A 16,211-nucleotide genomic window follows, 5' to 3' on the forward strand; every position below is an offset into this window, starting at 1 on the left:
CTCATGGGCCGATAAGGATAAGGAACCCAACATGTCGCAGCGCCGGGCTGGTCAGGCGGTCATCATCATGCAGCTAAGCTGCACCATTATGCAGCTAGCCATGCCCATCACTCTTGCAACATGGCCGAACTCTGCACCCAGGATCGTCCCGCAACCGTCCCGCCGCTCTTCTGTACAGCACAGGTGCCACGTAGCAGCGACGCAGGTACGCACAGAAGCCGCACACAAAGAAGCATAAACCGTTGCGGGCAGATCGCTGCACCATATAAGACTGACAGCTGGCCCTGCGCTGGCATGTACCAGCGTTCTACACTCCATTTCAACGCAGACCGACATCTGCAGTGCGCCAGAGGATGAGTCGATCAGCTGGAGCCCGAGGTGTCATGTGGCCCAGTAAGCCACTGTGTGCAAACTTACGAATCAGTCACTTCCTCGCACACCATCAAGTGGGCTCCGCTCTGATTGGAGCGCAAACCCTCGATACAAGGTACTTTGACTGAATCCTTTCTTGATTTAGCTTCTGGCCATGCGTCTATTGGAATTCGGCCTCCACGCCGCGAATGCGGTGCACTTGTTCCCTTGCCAGGCCGGAACACTCTTTGTCCTGACATGATATCATAATAGTGAGGCCGCTTCTCATCAAGTCTCCTCTGCCTTGAAACGCTAGGTTGTTCCTATCTATTGGTTTGTGTCGCGCGTCTTAAGTAGCACCTTGCGTCCCTCATCGTGCATCTTAGCACTCCGAACTTCGGCATTCACATGCATGCAGTCATCACCACTTCTGAACCTGGATACTGGACTCGAACCTTGGGCGCATAGCGATCCGAGCCTGAAATCTTGGTCGCTATGTGCTGGTCTTTCAACTTTGGCTTTCCGGGCAACAAGAAGCGCAAGAGCTCGTCGTCATCGGACGAAAAGAAGAGACGGGACCGGCCGGCGGATAACGCGCTTCATGGAGAAGGAAGGCCAGTTGCCGCAGAATACTCAGAGAAGCGCAGCTCGAAGGAATCGAGCAGAAAGAAACGATCTGGAGATTCTACCCCACGCTCGCCGCGCCGCGAAAGAGAAAGGGAGGAGCACCGTCCGCGTTCGCAACACCACTACGAAGATGCCCACCGCAATCGCGAAAGGCACCGTTCTGTACCAGATGTCGAGGTGCCGCAAATGTATCGACGTGCACCTGAGCCAAGTAGTGTCAATTCATCTCAAGAGGCTCTGCTGAATCCGCGACCCCATCGAAGCCAACATCATAGGCGGCGGCACCCAAAACAAACGTCACAAAGCACTCTACGCGGGCGCGGGGCAAAGCGCGACCCTGTAAGACACTCCAAATCCAAAAAGAACCTTCGACCCGAACCTTCTCGCGGATGGTCACTGTTCGCGCCGTCCCCACCCAAGACACCGAAACGTGAACATCGCAGCTACCAGACACTGGAGTCTTCACCCCGCAGTCAACGCTCATCTCGACAACATCGCTTCTCGACAACGACTACTTCTCAGACAAGCCCAGAGTCGCTGCGGTCATCGGCGAACCGCCACCACCGATCTCGTCAGCATGAACAGTCAGCTTCTTCGTCGCGCCAAGCTCGCTCCCGCACACCCAATACGGCGGCGCGTCGCGTGCCTGACAGACGCTTCGCCGTGCTCGCTGCTACCAACCAGGCGCTCGAAGAACTTCGGCAGGAGGCTTTTGCGCAATCGCCTCCGCCTCCGCGCCGGGAGAGGCTGCGACGGTATGAAGGTGTTACTATCCCGACTTCTCAAATACCTTTTAATTGGGATTGCGTAAGCAGCTCGCAGACTTCAGCTGGACAGGGTCATCGGAATGGCGAGCCGAGTAGTCGGCAGAGACGGTCGCGTCGCTGATGGGGGGTCTTGACTGATCGTGCATGAACACGATGTGTCGCGCATTATACAAGGCGGTTTGTTTGGCAGGCGTGCTCTTAGTGGGTGTACTCTGAGGGTTCGAGCGGGACGTTGGGCGACCCTGTGGCGCATCATTCGCACGTGGTGTAGCGTTGTTTTCCTCCTCTTTTCCCTTTTTCTTTTTTCTTGTTTTCTTCTTTTCGCTGTTTCGCATTATTCTCCGTTCGGATATGTAGTAGGATACCCCCTTCACCCCCTTGACATGTAATCGGTAGTTTGGGCGTTCGCATTGGTACGTTGTATTTGGCGCATGTATCTCCGCACATATCAGTTTGTCAGGCGTTTTGTTTGGACAGCACAATACCCCTACATCAACATTCTTCTTTGTTATCGCATATATCTTACTTTTTGTTCAGTGTTGGTCGAATATACAACGTTATATTCTGATACATTCGTGAACTATTGTCGCATTGCGCGATTAACGTTCTCCGATTTTCAGGTGGTGAGCTATGTATGAGTACATGTTGGAGGCATGCAGCAATCGCATTTAAAGTCTAGTCGCCTTTTGACTCACAAATGACGAGCTATCGTTACTATCTTTACAATCGTTAAAACCCTGTCATGTACGTGCTTGGAACCACCATCAACATGAACCATTTCTGCTTTCCTCGACTACTAGCATCTCAGATATGCTAAAGACTGTCTAGTTTGCCCGCGTTGCTCAACTTGCGCCAATCGCAATGTATATGATACTATTACTGCGTCGAAAGCTCGGCTGTTATCTCCTCCTCCTTGACAACTATCTCTTTCTCGATGACCATCCTTTCATTCTTAACCATTTCTTCATTTGCATCTGCGCGTTGCTTCGCATCTGATCTTTCCTTTACAAACATCACTCCCTCTGCTTTTACTGTTTCCTTGATGCGTACGGATGCTTTTGCGACGGTGGCTTCATAGTGCTCCAACAATTTCTTTGAAGTCACAGTTTCGTTGTTCTTTTTCATTCCATTGACAACTTCCCTCCAGTCAGACTTCAGCGATCCACTTAGCTCGTAGGGATTGGCCTTCTTGAAAAGCTCCACCCAGGTGCTCAAGATCTGTATCGCCCGATTTTGGTTTACTTCAAACCATTCCTGATGACGTACGCTTTTACCTTTGTTCTTCAAGCACCCTTTGCAGGGCTGCTCTCGACGCCACTCTTTGATCAGCTCGTAATGCGTAAGCGTCTCCACACGTTGCGCGTACGGAACTCCAGTCGCTCTGAACAATTCGATAGGAGTATACCCGCATTCCGACCATTGTGCGAGACGTTCGTCGACCGATCTGGCCGTCCAACCAATCTTGACATAACCAGGTGACGATCTGCGGCTGTACATGTAGACCATTCCTGTTTCGAGGTCCCGCTTGGGATTTCGCACGTTCAAATCTTCACAGATCTTCCATGCGACAGTATCTTCAGGCGTAGGATCGTGGATATGAGGGGTGAATTCTGCCGATATGGAGAGTTCGACTCGTTTAGACAATTGTGTAAGGGAATCGCTCACTGCGCGGGAACGGAAGTAGTACCGGTTGTTCGTTCCTAGAGGCTCTGCCTCAAATGGCGCATTGTCTGGTATGATCATTGGGGAGACACATAGAAGAGGTGCTGAACTTGCTTCTAATCGCGATGAGTTTGGGCTGATAATCGGCCATTCCGATCTAGCAAAAGGAGTGTGCGATGGACTGGACAAGGGTGTCTCAACCGTGGTGGCGCGACTAGTAGCCGAGGAGGGAGATGTGTTGCATGAACTGGGGACTGAACTGCTGGATCGTGAAGTTCGTTTGGGCGTTGTAGGCGCAGAAGAATCAGCCGATGGCCTTGAAGTCCTTCCCAAGTCCTTCTTAACCTGGATCTCGTCCAGCCAGCGCTCCACTAAAGGAATCAAAAGTGGACTGGACAAGATGACATCTCGATGTTTTGCTCTGGAGCAGCAATTGGACTGAATGTAGTCTCTGATATGATCTACAAGCTTATCTTCCGACTCGTTCTGAGCGATGATAGGATGCAGTTCAATCGCTCGTCTGTTATCGGATTCGGAGCAGTCCCACCTGCACCGTCGGTCTGAACGGTCGGCCTTCACGAAATATATGCATTGTTTCTGCGCATTTGGGTTGAGGTCATTGAAGCTGACGAAGAAATCTACACCTGGGTCTGGAACAACCATCTCGAGGTGTATGTAGGACAGCTCTAATGCGAGTGCGAAGACTCACGAGCTATATGAACACCGGTGAACCAGCCTACGTGGGCGGAGTCGCCAAGCGGCCGCATTGCCTGCAATGTTCAAGCTGAGAGGCCGAGCAAGGGCCCTGTGACCAAACCTGGATTAATTTTAGGAACAGCTCGGGGTGTAGGCGCCAGCGGCACTTCGCGGGCCATTAAGATCATGCTTCAAGACAAGGCTAAGCGAATGCTTCGCTAGCCCTTGCGCTATGCCGGAGTTGTGCCTTCTTGCTGGCTCGTCGATCCGTAAAATTGGTATTGAGTGAGCCTGTTATTAATGAATCTTGAACTTTACGAAATACGGATACAGTAAAATACATTTTCAACCGGTTCAGCCAACAGCATACTTGATAAAGTGTGTAGGACTGCGATAAGTCTTGATCTGGGCTTACGTGCTAATGTACCTCGCGGGCTAACCGAACACTCACCCGAAACTCCAGCAATCCACTCTCCGCCCAGCATTGCTTTCAACAACTTCATATACAATCAAAAGTCTGCTTCTAATCTATGGATGATGTTTCTCTATGCGTCGCGAGACGCCACGAACATTCTTTGGCATAATAAAGGGCACAGGACATTGAAAGATTGGGTGTTCTTATGGTGCGAGCCTTGAGCTGTAAATTCTACTGTTTCCAATGTCTTTAATCAAGAAATTCTACTGACTGTGCAATACGACAATTCAGCGTAATTATTACGCAACGGAGCTTTTCCTGCTAATTATAGATGCCTTCCAAATTCTAGGCCTAGCTGACAATATATATACTATTCTGCATTACTGTTAGCAGTTTCCTGATCAAACGAAACTCTTGACCGAAAAATATGTTGATGCAGGACTGCCTTTCGACAATAATTTCTGCAACACACTTAGCCTGCTCTTAACTGTATGCGCGCCACGTAGTACTCACTACGAAGACCGATACATGCAGCAAGCAATAACGACTGATGTAGAACTAGCGACGATACAATTCTATTCAATGCTGGACAATTTTGAATCGCTCAAGATCTATCCAATGTTTACTGTTGTCTAACATAGCAATACATTCTCCAATTTAGACCTTCCCCCTGGATGTATTCTGCCTGCCGCATGATGAGACCAGTGGAAGTTTTATCGAGATTGATGATGCCTGAGCTCCAGCAGCAGAAGCGAACGTGGGAATGTTGAGCTTTTGTCAACCTTAAGCATCCTAAGCTGGACGACACCTGTTTCAAAGGAGTTGTTAAGCAAGTATGAGCATCCGTGCAATTTTGAGAAATTGAGCACATCTAACAGTATAACCTTCCAAGTCAGTACGTCCCTGCCTCTATTTTCAGATGCTCAATATACCCTAGCAGTGTCTTATCCAAGGTGTCTATATCCGTCCTTCCACAGCAATATACCAGCCAGGAATTGATTGCTTTTGGCCCGATCTGCGGTAGATGTGAGATCTCCGATCGGGGACAATTAACTTTCGAACGCAGTCTGCCCTTCTTTGGTGGATCTCTGATATACGCTTGAGCTAAGCTAATTAAATAACGTGGCTTTTGGTTTTGCAAACCAATTCCTCCGAAGTACTGACCAAGAGTTTCAGGCAAGGCCTTTGAAAGTGATTCTGGCGTTGGATATGCTGCCAGACATTCTGAGGCGCGTTGGCAAGCGAGTTGTTGTTTGTTTTCGGCGCGCTGGGTGAAGATGGTCGCGATCAAGAATTGGAACTGCGCAGGTACATCAGATGAGTAGTAGTGGATGCGCGATTGGTCTTACCTGGTTGTTTCTGAATTGTAGAAGGGGGTATTTTGAAGCGATGTTCGCTTGCTGAGTATTTCGGAATTCTGATGGCGCAATGCTTTGCGAGCTCAAAATACTACCGGCAGTAGTTTCCTGAGACGCATTCATGACAGAGATATTACTCGATTCGCATGACAATCCAGGCGTTGATGGTGACGAAGTTGTTGAAGACGATATCTTTGTTTCCGTCAACAATTCCGTGATATGTTCGAGCTTCTTCGCGACAATTCCAATGTCTGTCAGACCTTCAAAGGAGTTATCGCTTGCTAATTGTGCAAAGGGCTCTCCACCCCTGGAATCTTTCGCGGTTTCCGCTTGGACCTCAGAGTTTTCCATTACCCTGTGAACGTTTGTGTCGTATGTTTCCAGATTTCTGCTTGTCTGTTTTACTGATCTGAGGACCTCTTGATTCATATCACGGATGTCATATAGCAGGTCGCTATTTGATGTTAGTGACCGTCAAGAGAATTTTCGGATAGCCTACCTTTGTAGCTGATTTTTGAACTCAAACATGATGGTCTTAGTCCTATCCAAGCTTCCCCTCAGCTTTTGCGTTTGGCTAAGCCTGACTGCGAACCTGAACCGCTTACGTTTTCCAATCACAAGATATGCAGCCACTTCCTTCTTGAGTTCTTCGACGCTGTCCTGAGCGTGGCCAATTGCGCGTGCCAATTCTGTGCTTTCTCGAAGTCGCACATCACGCTCGTTGCACTGCCGAATGACTTGCGTGATCAACTCTTCTACTAGTTCAAGGTCCGTCTTCATCTCACGAATATCTTTCGGGCAGTCCTTCATGTCGGTCGTGAGGTCATATAAGAACTTCAGACCTTGCGCAACGGGGCCTGCTAAGCCGACAAAACTAACGAGCGCAGCGGCAGCTTCCATGACGATGCCTTGGGGCGATCTTCTCTCTCTGACTGATGTGGGAAGTGATAACGATGCAAGAGTGTCTGATGGTGCTGCTCTGATTCGACAAATCTTGCACTGTAGTGTTGTTTGACATTTATTGATGCAGTCGCGACGGATCAGCAAAGAGAGCACAGGCTTACTGTACGAAGATTTAAACTAGAGTGTAGAGGCAGCCCGTGGGGGCAGTGCACCTAAATCCTCTCACCGGCCACTGACCGGACGCTGACCGGATCTAGCGGGGCGGGGAACGCTAGGCGCTAGGCTCTAATTAGCAACAAGAACACACAACGTTAATAATAGTGTCTAACAACATATCGCTCTGGTAAATTATACCGCATAGTAGAGAAAATAAGGGTTGTGCTAAATACTGTGCCGGTGTACTCGATGTTACTAGTCCTATAGGCAGAAAGAGGCCTGCTAACGAGCGTGAAGATCATGCTTCAAGACAGGGCCTAGGGAATGCTTCGCTAGCCCTTGCATTATGAAGCTGTGTATTCCAGCCGAATCATCATTTCGTGAACGTGGTCTTGCTAATTGAGCTGGTGGATGGATATGAAGGTAGAAGGTAGAGCACTATTGTAGCTTGTAGATTATGCGAGGCTTGATCTTAGTACACGAACGTCGTGCAGAACGAGTCTGACTATCCTTCAGCTTACTTTTCTAGCAATTACCCGCTTGTACAGCCAATGGGTCATACTATGGTCTGTGTTTAGGTAGCTCCGACCATCCCTCCGGTGCCGGTCAATCGTATCGCACCCAGTCGTGGTAAAGCTTCCTGAACATTCCTCAACACTCACATTCATCAGCTGTTGGACTCTACTCTTGTCCTTCCTCCAGCCACTCCACTTCCTCAGCATCCTTATCGTCGTTCTCATCACCATCATTACCGCTGCTATGATCACCGTCGGTACTTGCCTCCGCTGCATTCTCCTAAGACGATTTTCTTTCCCCTCTTCTTCCTACATCTCTGTACCCTTCCTTGACGTAACAAAGCCTCCAGTTCATTCATGAAACGAGAGAAGACTATAGCATTGTGTTCCGCATGTCGTAAGTTGCGTTGACCAATCGAACTCTTTTCACATCCCATAACTGTCCTGTGTATGGAGCCTCCATGCCGTTCATCAACAGGAAGATGCACATGGCACTTTTTCCATTTGAGAGTTTTCTTCATGACCATGGTGGTGATCTCGTGGTTACCAACGTGGATGGTGCGGCCTTATTTGAAGCGGTAACTTTTCATGATGATTAGTGTTTCGCTTAGGTTTAATACCTTTTTTTGTAGCTTCGAGGACCAGTTTAGGTGTATACGCGTTCTTCATGTCGAGGGTAAGACGCGCGTTGCTTGAAGCGTGCTCATGGACAAAGAGGAATAAACCTCAACTATCGTCATTATCTTCTAATGATCGTAATAATCTGGTCTGACTTGGTCTTGGTCTAGTCTAGATTGATAACGTGAACAACTTCGTACTCGCAAAAGAGCTACGCATCGTAACAGACGACGAAAGCAAATAGTAACGCGAGAGAAAGAGTTAGGGTGTTTAGCTTGATTGGTTGGAACTTTTGTATGAAGCAGACGTTACAGATAATTTAGTGTTACAACTTACAAAAATACATGCACCTATCCTAATTGTTGCCACACCATATATTCTATATCTTTGGGGGCTGCGCAACATTGCCGCGAAAGCGGTCTGCAAGAAGAGCGTAATTCCCCCTTGTAGTATCAAAAGGTATGCTATTCAGACGATCATAGAGAAGAAAAGATCGACTGAAGGTGACAAAGCTCGCATCGAAGTTGATACCAAGGTCTTTGTTCTTTGCAATAAGTTTGGCCTGTGCATTTCTGAACGCAGTAACGGAGGGGTTGTCGTCGCAAAGCCAGAATTTGAAGACACCGTTCAGACTTGGATTATTGTAACCACCATAGTAGGCACGAGAGTCGAGACCAGGAACCGGCGTGTGAGTACTGGCATTATAGATCGTACCGGAGGGGATGTCCGCGAGAAGACTGTTCATAATGTTGGCCGCGAAGGTCGAGTTGTCAAACGAAGACGTGTTCGCGTTGGAAGCATTTGCAACAACCCAATAAAAGGCGTTGTAAGTTTCGAAATTATCGGAAGATTGGCAAGTATTCTGTACGTCCTGAAATGCTTCGTGAGCGTAAAAGCTCATCACTCCCGAGAAGTCACTGAAAGCATTCCCATCGGGACCGATGACCGTCGCAGTGTAGTTGTTCGATGGTGGTGTGGCAAAGGCTGATTCAGAACGGCTGTATAGCTCGGTTATGTCGTTGTGGCCGAAATAGGAGGGTTGAGCATGATTTTCCGTGGTATTGATGCCGTAGGCTGAGTCAAAGATGTGGCCCTGAACATAGGCGATAGGCTGGTCGACAGTGTCTGGAGCGTTCCATGATTTGCGGCCATGAACTATCGTATGATGGTACAGGTATTCCGAGGTGGTCAGACCTTGACGACGCCGGTTAGCGACAAGTTGCTTGGGAAACGAGTTGGGCCAAGTAGTGGTAGCGAGGCACTGTGCGACCAAGCATTGACTAAGAAAGATCAGAACCGAAAGATTGCGTAGCTGCATGACTTATCACAATGATTTCGACCTCGTGAGATGTAATCGTGGCGCTGGCACATAGCTGCTTTTATTGCCTGTTTATGTCGGGATGTGGAGGTTGGTTACTTACATAAAAGAGCCGTCGGCCCGCGCACGTCGCACGAAGTGGTCAGACAGTGGAAGAGTGAACATTCGTAAATAGCTCGCCGACGCGCGGCCAGACTCGCGTTGGCGCTATCTATAGTAAATTATGCCATGCGAGTTAGTATAGTTCTTAGATAATATAGACATAACTCAATTCGACCTTGTAGATTATGATATAATTCATCTTTGTTTGACTTCAAGTTCGTTCTGTCGGGTCAAGAGAAATAGATTTTGATTTCAGGTAGGGTCCCAAACCAGATAAGGTTCAACATTAAACTCGTCACTTGCCTCGATCCTGACCACTGTTTTGTGATTCTTTGTCTCTCCGGGCGTGTCGACAATACAGACTTCTAAGACAGGTACTGCGAAGTGACTTTCTCCGTCTAATACAATATCGTTGTCGCCTGAATTGTTGAAACTATGCATCCTGATATATCGACAATTACTGAGGCAGAATATTGATCGAGCAGGCGAGATGATACGCTATATGTATACTGAGCGCAACGAAAAGCTTGATCAAAGTGCGCGTGACTGTTGGCTATAATATGCTTTATGATCACGCAAAGCAACTGAGAAGTGACAAACGCTCAACACAAACTTAGATGACCTTTCTAGGATCAACAAATATTACAGTTCAAGTAAGAACCTACTGCTGGTCAGCCAGACAAGTGAATGTACCACCCGCAGCCTCAACAACCCGCTTCAACGCTTTCGCAAATACCTCCCAAGGATCTTCGCTAACCTTTAACTCCCCAGATAGGTCCGAAAGGTGTGACTTGGCGTCATAGTATACGTCTTGTCTACTCTGTTCCTGGACATCTGCATCCTCTCTATTCTCGTTCTCGCCTTCGGTACCGTCATCGTCGTGCTCACGTTCGACTCGAGGCGGTTGCACTATGTAGTAAGTCACATCATCGATGTACTCTCTTGTAGGACTGCCTGGAAGATGATAATCGAGAGCTTTTCTGGGGATTGACACGCGCTGGAGAAAGCTTACATGCATGCCCGTCTCGTAGCGTTTAACTTCAATGGTTGCTTCTAGAGATTAGCGATGTAAGAGTATGTTGATAGACGTACTTACAATTTTCAGTGAGGCGTAAGGGCCTCCGGATAGAGCCTTCAGGTGCCATATCAACACTGGACAGGCGTTGAAGCACAATATAGTCTCCGTCAATAGTCAGATCCCAGGGCACGGAGTAGGTTCGCCGCGCTGTGACATGTATGCGTTCTGAAGCTATAAGCGACGGTTTCGACAAAATTACATTGGAAGTAAACACACCACCTGCATTGCGAGTTTCTTGTGCTGGCAGATTCGACTGGACAATGGTTCCAGTCTTATCCGGCTCACGTTGTTCCGATCGCTCGGAAAGATGTAGAAGATCAATCTCGCGAGCTTGTTGGTCGTCCATCACCGTGTTCGAAAGTTCATACTGCTTGAGATCCAATGAGGTGGCAAGTTGCTCTCCACCCGGCTGCTTCCAAAAGATGGTGAGACTCGTTTCGGTCTCACTTGGAACGAGCAAGATGCCCGGAAGGCGTATTCCATGTTTGCCGGCGATGTCCACTGCATATAAGTGGTCATGTGACTGACCTGATGTCCATTCCAGTGTCGTCATTTCGCCCTCCTTACGGTAGACCACGACCTCTCCATAGAGTTCGTTCGGACTAATGTAGATACCTGGTCTTCCAGTCGCAAGGTACCCATTAAGAGTCTGTTCATCTGGTATCGCAAAGGTTGGGTTTCTCGTTGTCAACATCTCGGTCGACCTGGCTAAGTTGTGTTCCCTGTATCTCTGCGACCGGAATTCCATCCAGTTATGCATTCATACCGTCTGTCATAGTTTGCTTCTTCTCGGCCATCATGACGAAGATAAGGCATGGGACAAGCTCGTGTGATCAAGCGCCTGGACAAACCTGCTGTCAGTCTCAAAGTCATTCTGATTGTAGATTACGAGAGGGGAAAACGCGTTTCATGGCACAAGAGTCAAGACGTGTGTGATGTTCAGGTGCAGCTTTCCATTCCGATTCCGAACGGAGCAACCCCCGCGTTGAGCTAGGACGACTCGGGAGAAGCGGGGTACGCCTCTATGCCACTTTGCTCCTTGTGGCCAACATCAACTCCGTGCACAAGCGGGATGACTCTTTCTGACGCGAAAGTCTAGGCTTCATGCCGAATCAACCAGCATGTTTCGTGAGCGTCAGCGCTAAGCCAGAGCGACTTAATGCGACGCCCGTCATCGCATGAGGCTGCCTAGTATATAAGTTCACACAAGGAAGGCAGCATGCGCTTGCAAACATTAGAGCATTTTCCCACTCAACGCACGAATTGATACGCATAACTTCAGCAAGAGTAATCGCAATCGCAATCATGGCAGAACAAAAAGCTACTTTCATCAAAGTACCCACCGACCTCACCAACGGCTTCCAAACCATGCCCGTCGAGCCCTCAAGACGGCTGCCTGAATCCGACATACGCATCGAACTCTGCAGCGAACACGACGCAACCAAGATCGCCGAGGGCCTCTATCTGTGTTTTCCCGACGAATGGTGGGCAAAGAAAGAACCACTGGATCTCCGTCCCCAGGAAAACAGTGACCAGATCCGTATCCAGCGCATGGCTGCACGCCTAACCCCAGCCATCACCGACCCACATCACAATTTCATCAAAGCCGTCTACGTCCCCACGGGCGAAACGATTGGTGTAGCAGGCTGGACGCTTCCATCGAATCCGGGCGTGCACAACATGTTCCGCCGCACTGCCGTTGACCACTACGGGTGGCAAGAGAAGATGGGCTGGAGCGATGCTGAGCTCGAGGAGATGTGGTCGCACGTTAGCAATGAGACTTGGAGCGTTCAGTTTGGCAAAGATGACGAGACGAGAAGGGAGATTACAGAGGGGAGGCCGCATTGGTATCTTGCGCCTTTGCTAACGTGGCCCGAGTGGCAGGGACGCGGGGTGGGGAAGAGGTTGATGGATTGGGCTATCAGGCAGGCGGATGCGGAGGAGGTTAGTACGCCGATGTATTTGGAGAGCAGGCCGAGTGCTAGGCCGGTCTATATGCATTTGGGGTTTGTGCCGTGTGGGGAGTATAATATGCTCAGGAGGGGGCCGGCGGTTGTGAGAGGGTTGGAGGCGGAGGAGGAGAGTAAGACTGCGGATGTTAGGGTGGATGTCGTGGCGAAGGAGACGGAGGCTGATGTGGTAGGGTAGGTTCTATGTCACGTTATGCCCATAAAGCAACGTTTCCACGGCGGTATCTTGAAGAAGCAAAATCTTATTGTTATATATCTCTATTTGAATTACCTGATATTATAACAACGTCAGTGATAGTCTAAAAGCAAACGGATATCGACACGCTTACTCAAGGTACGAAAGCGTCATTCCGCGTGACAATGGCGAATGTGCCGGTTGCGACTGAGTGCTCATCAAGCTCCTCGTTGGTGATGGTCTTCCCGCCAGCTGAGTATTCTCTCTCGGCCGTTTTGATCGCAATGCGCACGTCGCTACAAGGTGACCATGGGTAGAGGCAAAGGTCACAATGGTGTTACCGATTATGTGTGGGTGTATACGTACCGGAAGATCTCGACGATGGTGACGCGAGAGATGTGAGTAAGAGCAGAGAACTGAGAAGGAAAGCTGTGGTAATGAGTCCGTGGACCGCATTTGTTTGCTCCCTCCCAGCCAAAGAACGACGAGTCGCTCTGAGCACGGACTCACCAGGTACGATGCTGATTGGTCCCAGAGTTCCACTAGACAAGTGCAAGTGAAAGGAGAAACGCGAAGCACTACTCTGCCGGAGCTATCATGGCAGCTGCCAAAAGACGACTATCATATCCTACAAGTCGCGCTGAGAACGAACCAGGAACGTGGGTATGCCACTTTACTATCCGCGACGGCCAAAGCAATTGGAGCAAACAAAGCAACTCACTCGTAGTAGACAACAACCCTGACCTTCCAATGGTTGCGAACACCACTAATCTCAATCGATACCCTGCCGCCTCTCAGCCTCTGCCCGCACCTCCATCAGCTCCATCAACTCCAGCACTCGCATCGTCATCCCTTTACCAACAAACCCCCTCACCTATGCCGTCCGGAGGGAAGAACAAGATGTATCATCTCATTTCTTAGTCTCCCAATCTTTCCGGATGTCCCCTTTTCTCCATCTCAGCGTGATAGTGCTGAAGTCAGCGAGACGTGTCCGCCACTCTTCGCTATACGTGATACAGGCTTCATTTGTGGCACGCGCTGGGACATATGGACATGAAGCTTTGCGAATTAATTTCTGCTTAGATCAGATGAGCAGCGATGGAGTATATGACTGTCGTGGACGTCGTAAAGGCCATGTCGTAATCAGGCCGTGGCGGTCGCGCATCAAACGGCCGGCTAGCCGGATTCTCGCTCCACCGAGTACATTAGCGCCTTCCCACATGGCGCCAGGCCGGCCCATCCAAACATGACCTCCAGAGGCCGCACCTCACCACCACCATGAGGGTGCGATTGACGCCGTTGCGCCTCGCATGCGCCGTCGCCGTCTTTGTCGTCTTCTCCCTGTCCACGCTCGTCGTCCGCCTATGGCGCGGCGAGCGCGGCTACGATATCCTCCCGCCGTCGCCCGCGACACCCGGCGGCGGGCCTGCCTCGCACGTCGCCTACGGCACCGAATGCTCTCCCTTCTCCGGCGGCGTCATGGACCGCGTGACCGTTGTCCTCAAGATCGGCGCCGGCGAAGTCGCAACCCAGTTGCCGCTCTACCTCAACCGACTCGGGCGCTGCAAGCAGGACCTGCTCATCTTCTCCGACCGCAAAGACACGTACAACGGCTTCGACATATCCGACGCCCTCGCCCACCTCCGCCCGGAATATAAATTCAATAACCCGGACTTCGACGTCTATGACCGCATACAGAGCTCCAATGGCACGGCAGCGGCGGGTGGTGATAAGAGCGAGGAGGGCTGGCGTCTGGACAAATACAAGTTCCTGCCTATGGTCGAATGGACGAGTTACCACCGCCCGGAGTCGGAGTGGTATGTGTTTCTGGAACTGGACACGTATGTGAATTGGGACAACATGTACCGCTTCCTGTCCACGTTCAATCCAAAGTCGGCGTACTACTTCGGCTCCCCGGTCTGGCCTAAGAAGAAGACGGTCTTTGCACACGGCGGCACGGGCTTTGTCCTATCGCGTGGCGCGCTCGATAAGATCATGGCGCTGGGCCGTATGTTTGGTGAAAATAAGCACTTTCCTGGGACCCATTTCTTCGGCGTCGATGTCAAGAAGCAGTGCTGCGGCGACGAGATGCTGGCGCAGGTGCTGAAGAAGAGTGGTGTCTCACTCCGAGGATACTGGCCCATGTTCAACGGCGAGAAGCCCATTACCATGCGCTTCGACAACGAGCAGTGGTGCGAGGCGGTCTTGACGATGCATCATCTCGGCGAAGATGACTTTACACGATTGGCACAGTGGGAAGAAGCGCGGAGTCATCCCGAGAGGCCGCTCATGTTCGAAGAGCTGTTCACTATGATTGAACCCAATCTGCAAGACAGGGCGGAAGACTGGTCAAACATGTCCGAGGACGTCGTATACAGAAAGGGCAAGACAGCAGCCAAGTCCTTTGACAGATGCCAGAAGGCGTGTGTAGGCGATGGCAGGTGTCTGCAGTTTGAACACGACGGTAATGAGTGCCGCCTTGGCTATTCCATTCGACTGGGTCACCATCAGAGCAGTGAGGGCGAGCGGAGATGGACGAGTGGATGGATGTTGCCAAGGATCAAGGCGTTCAAGCAAGCCCGCTCGCCATGTCAGGGCGCGCGCTTTGTTCACTCCAATCCTTGAGTTGCATCTCTTTTCCGGAAGCATGGACGACGATATGATATGTTTACGGCATTATATGGCGTTTGATACCCCCAAGGCGTTTTTGGATGGCACGTTGTTGTTGTTGTTGTTGTTTATATTGTGCGGGTTGTTGGCGAATCGCCATGGTTTTGGGGATGGCGTGGGGATGGATCAAGGTATTGGCAGACATCTGCTTGCCATGGGATGCTGCGGACTGGAAGAAGGAACTTGGCTTGACGGATTCGGCAGCGCCACCGACGGGTCGATGTGAGTGGCTCCGAGGGAACGATCTCGCAATGCAACTTTAGCCGCGTCTTACCATAGCTTGTACGTGTGGAAAGAGATCGTGGCATGTCTTGTATGGGTGCCGGGCCACTTCGATACCTTCATGAATGCTCGGAAGCGTCTGAACTCTCGAAGGATTCAACAAAGCAATCATCCTTCTGTGTCAGCTGGAAGCACTGCAATGAGTGGTGGGTTGGCTTAATACTCGAAGATAATACACGTTACACATCACTGCAACGCGCAGCACCGGGTGCTTACAGTAGAACAAACTCAGCTGCTTGTTTTGATGCCGTCGTCACCACTGTCTTTGTTATTGCTAGTGATGGTTGTCAAAGTGTTCAGCTGGTACTGATGGTGCTGCCCTTGCTGCCCTTCTGAGTGGGAAAAGAAGGAGCTCCTAGCTCCATCGTGGTTCACACATACTCTCCCCCTGATCTTTTTCGTACTTATCTGATCGATACACTGCTCGATCCGCTACTTGATTCGACCGTTCAGCCCCAATAGCATTCGTCATGCGGAGGCGCGCGGAACGATAGGATTGTTGAGTGTAGCGGACGTATCCCGCTACGCTTATGTTTCTCTCCTCTCAT

The 16,211-nt window shown here is 50.1% G+C and overlaps 6 protein-coding genes across 6 annotated transcripts; 2 read left to right on the top strand and 4 right to left on the bottom strand.

Moving 5' to 3' along the window:
• Positions 1-2,621: 2,621 nt before the first annotated feature.
• Positions 2,622-4,070, bottom strand: J4E82_009526 (uncharacterized protein; the record flags this gene model as incomplete). Its single annotated transcript, XM_051735750.1, has 1 exon — positions 2,622-4,070. The coding sequence occupies one exon, from the start codon at positions 4,068-4,070 to the stop codon at positions 2,622-2,624; it is 1,449 nt and encodes a 482-aa protein (XP_051584490.1).
• Positions 4,071-5,410: 1,340 nt separating this feature from the next.
• Positions 5,411-6,776, bottom strand: J4E82_009527 (uncharacterized protein; the record flags this gene model as incomplete). The annotated part of the gene is made up of 4 exons (XM_051735751.1): positions 5,411-5,475; positions 5,740-5,818; positions 5,868-6,330; positions 6,376-6,776. The coding sequence occupies 4 exons, from the start codon at positions 6,774-6,776 to the stop codon at positions 5,411-5,413; spliced, it is 1,008 nt and encodes a 335-aa protein (XP_051584491.1).
• A 1,671-nt stretch (positions 6,777-8,447) lies between these two features.
• On the bottom strand, positions 8,448-9,386 carry J4E82_009528 (uncharacterized protein; the record flags this gene model as incomplete). The annotated part of the gene is made up of 1 exon (XM_051735752.1): positions 8,448-9,386. The coding sequence occupies one exon, from the start codon at positions 9,384-9,386 to the stop codon at positions 8,448-8,450; it is 939 nt and encodes a 312-aa protein (XP_051584492.1).
• A 763-nt stretch (positions 9,387-10,149) lies between these two features.
• Positions 10,150-11,363, bottom strand: J4E82_009529 (uncharacterized protein; the record flags this gene model as incomplete). Its single annotated transcript, XM_051735753.1, has 4 exons — positions 10,150-10,538; positions 10,585-10,731; positions 10,783-11,274; positions 11,333-11,363. 4 exons carry the CDS (start codon positions 11,361-11,363, stop codon positions 10,150-10,152), a joined length of 1,059 nt encoding a protein of 352 aa, XP_051584493.1.
• A 508-nt stretch (positions 11,364-11,871) lies between these two features.
• On the top strand, positions 11,872-12,714 carry J4E82_009530 (uncharacterized protein; the record flags this gene model as incomplete). Its single annotated transcript, XM_051735754.1, has 1 exon — positions 11,872-12,714. The coding sequence occupies one exon, from the start codon at positions 11,872-11,874 to the stop codon at positions 12,712-12,714; it is 843 nt and encodes a 280-aa protein (XP_051584494.1).
• A 1,275-nt stretch (positions 12,715-13,989) lies between these two features.
• Positions 13,990-15,336, top strand: J4E82_009531 (uncharacterized protein; the record flags this gene model as incomplete). Its single annotated transcript, XM_051735755.1, has 1 exon — positions 13,990-15,336. The coding sequence occupies one exon, from the start codon at positions 13,990-13,992 to the stop codon at positions 15,334-15,336; it is 1,347 nt and encodes a 448-aa protein (XP_051584495.1).
• Between the last annotated feature and the right edge of the window lie 875 nt (positions 15,337-16,211).

This window comes from Alternaria postmessia, assembly GCF_024291825.1.
Source record: "Alternaria postmessia strain BMP 2775 chromosome Unknown scaffold_93, whole genome shotgun sequence".
Taxonomy (NCBI): Eukaryota; Fungi; Ascomycota; class Dothideomycetes; order Pleosporales; family Pleosporaceae; genus Alternaria; species Alternaria postmessia.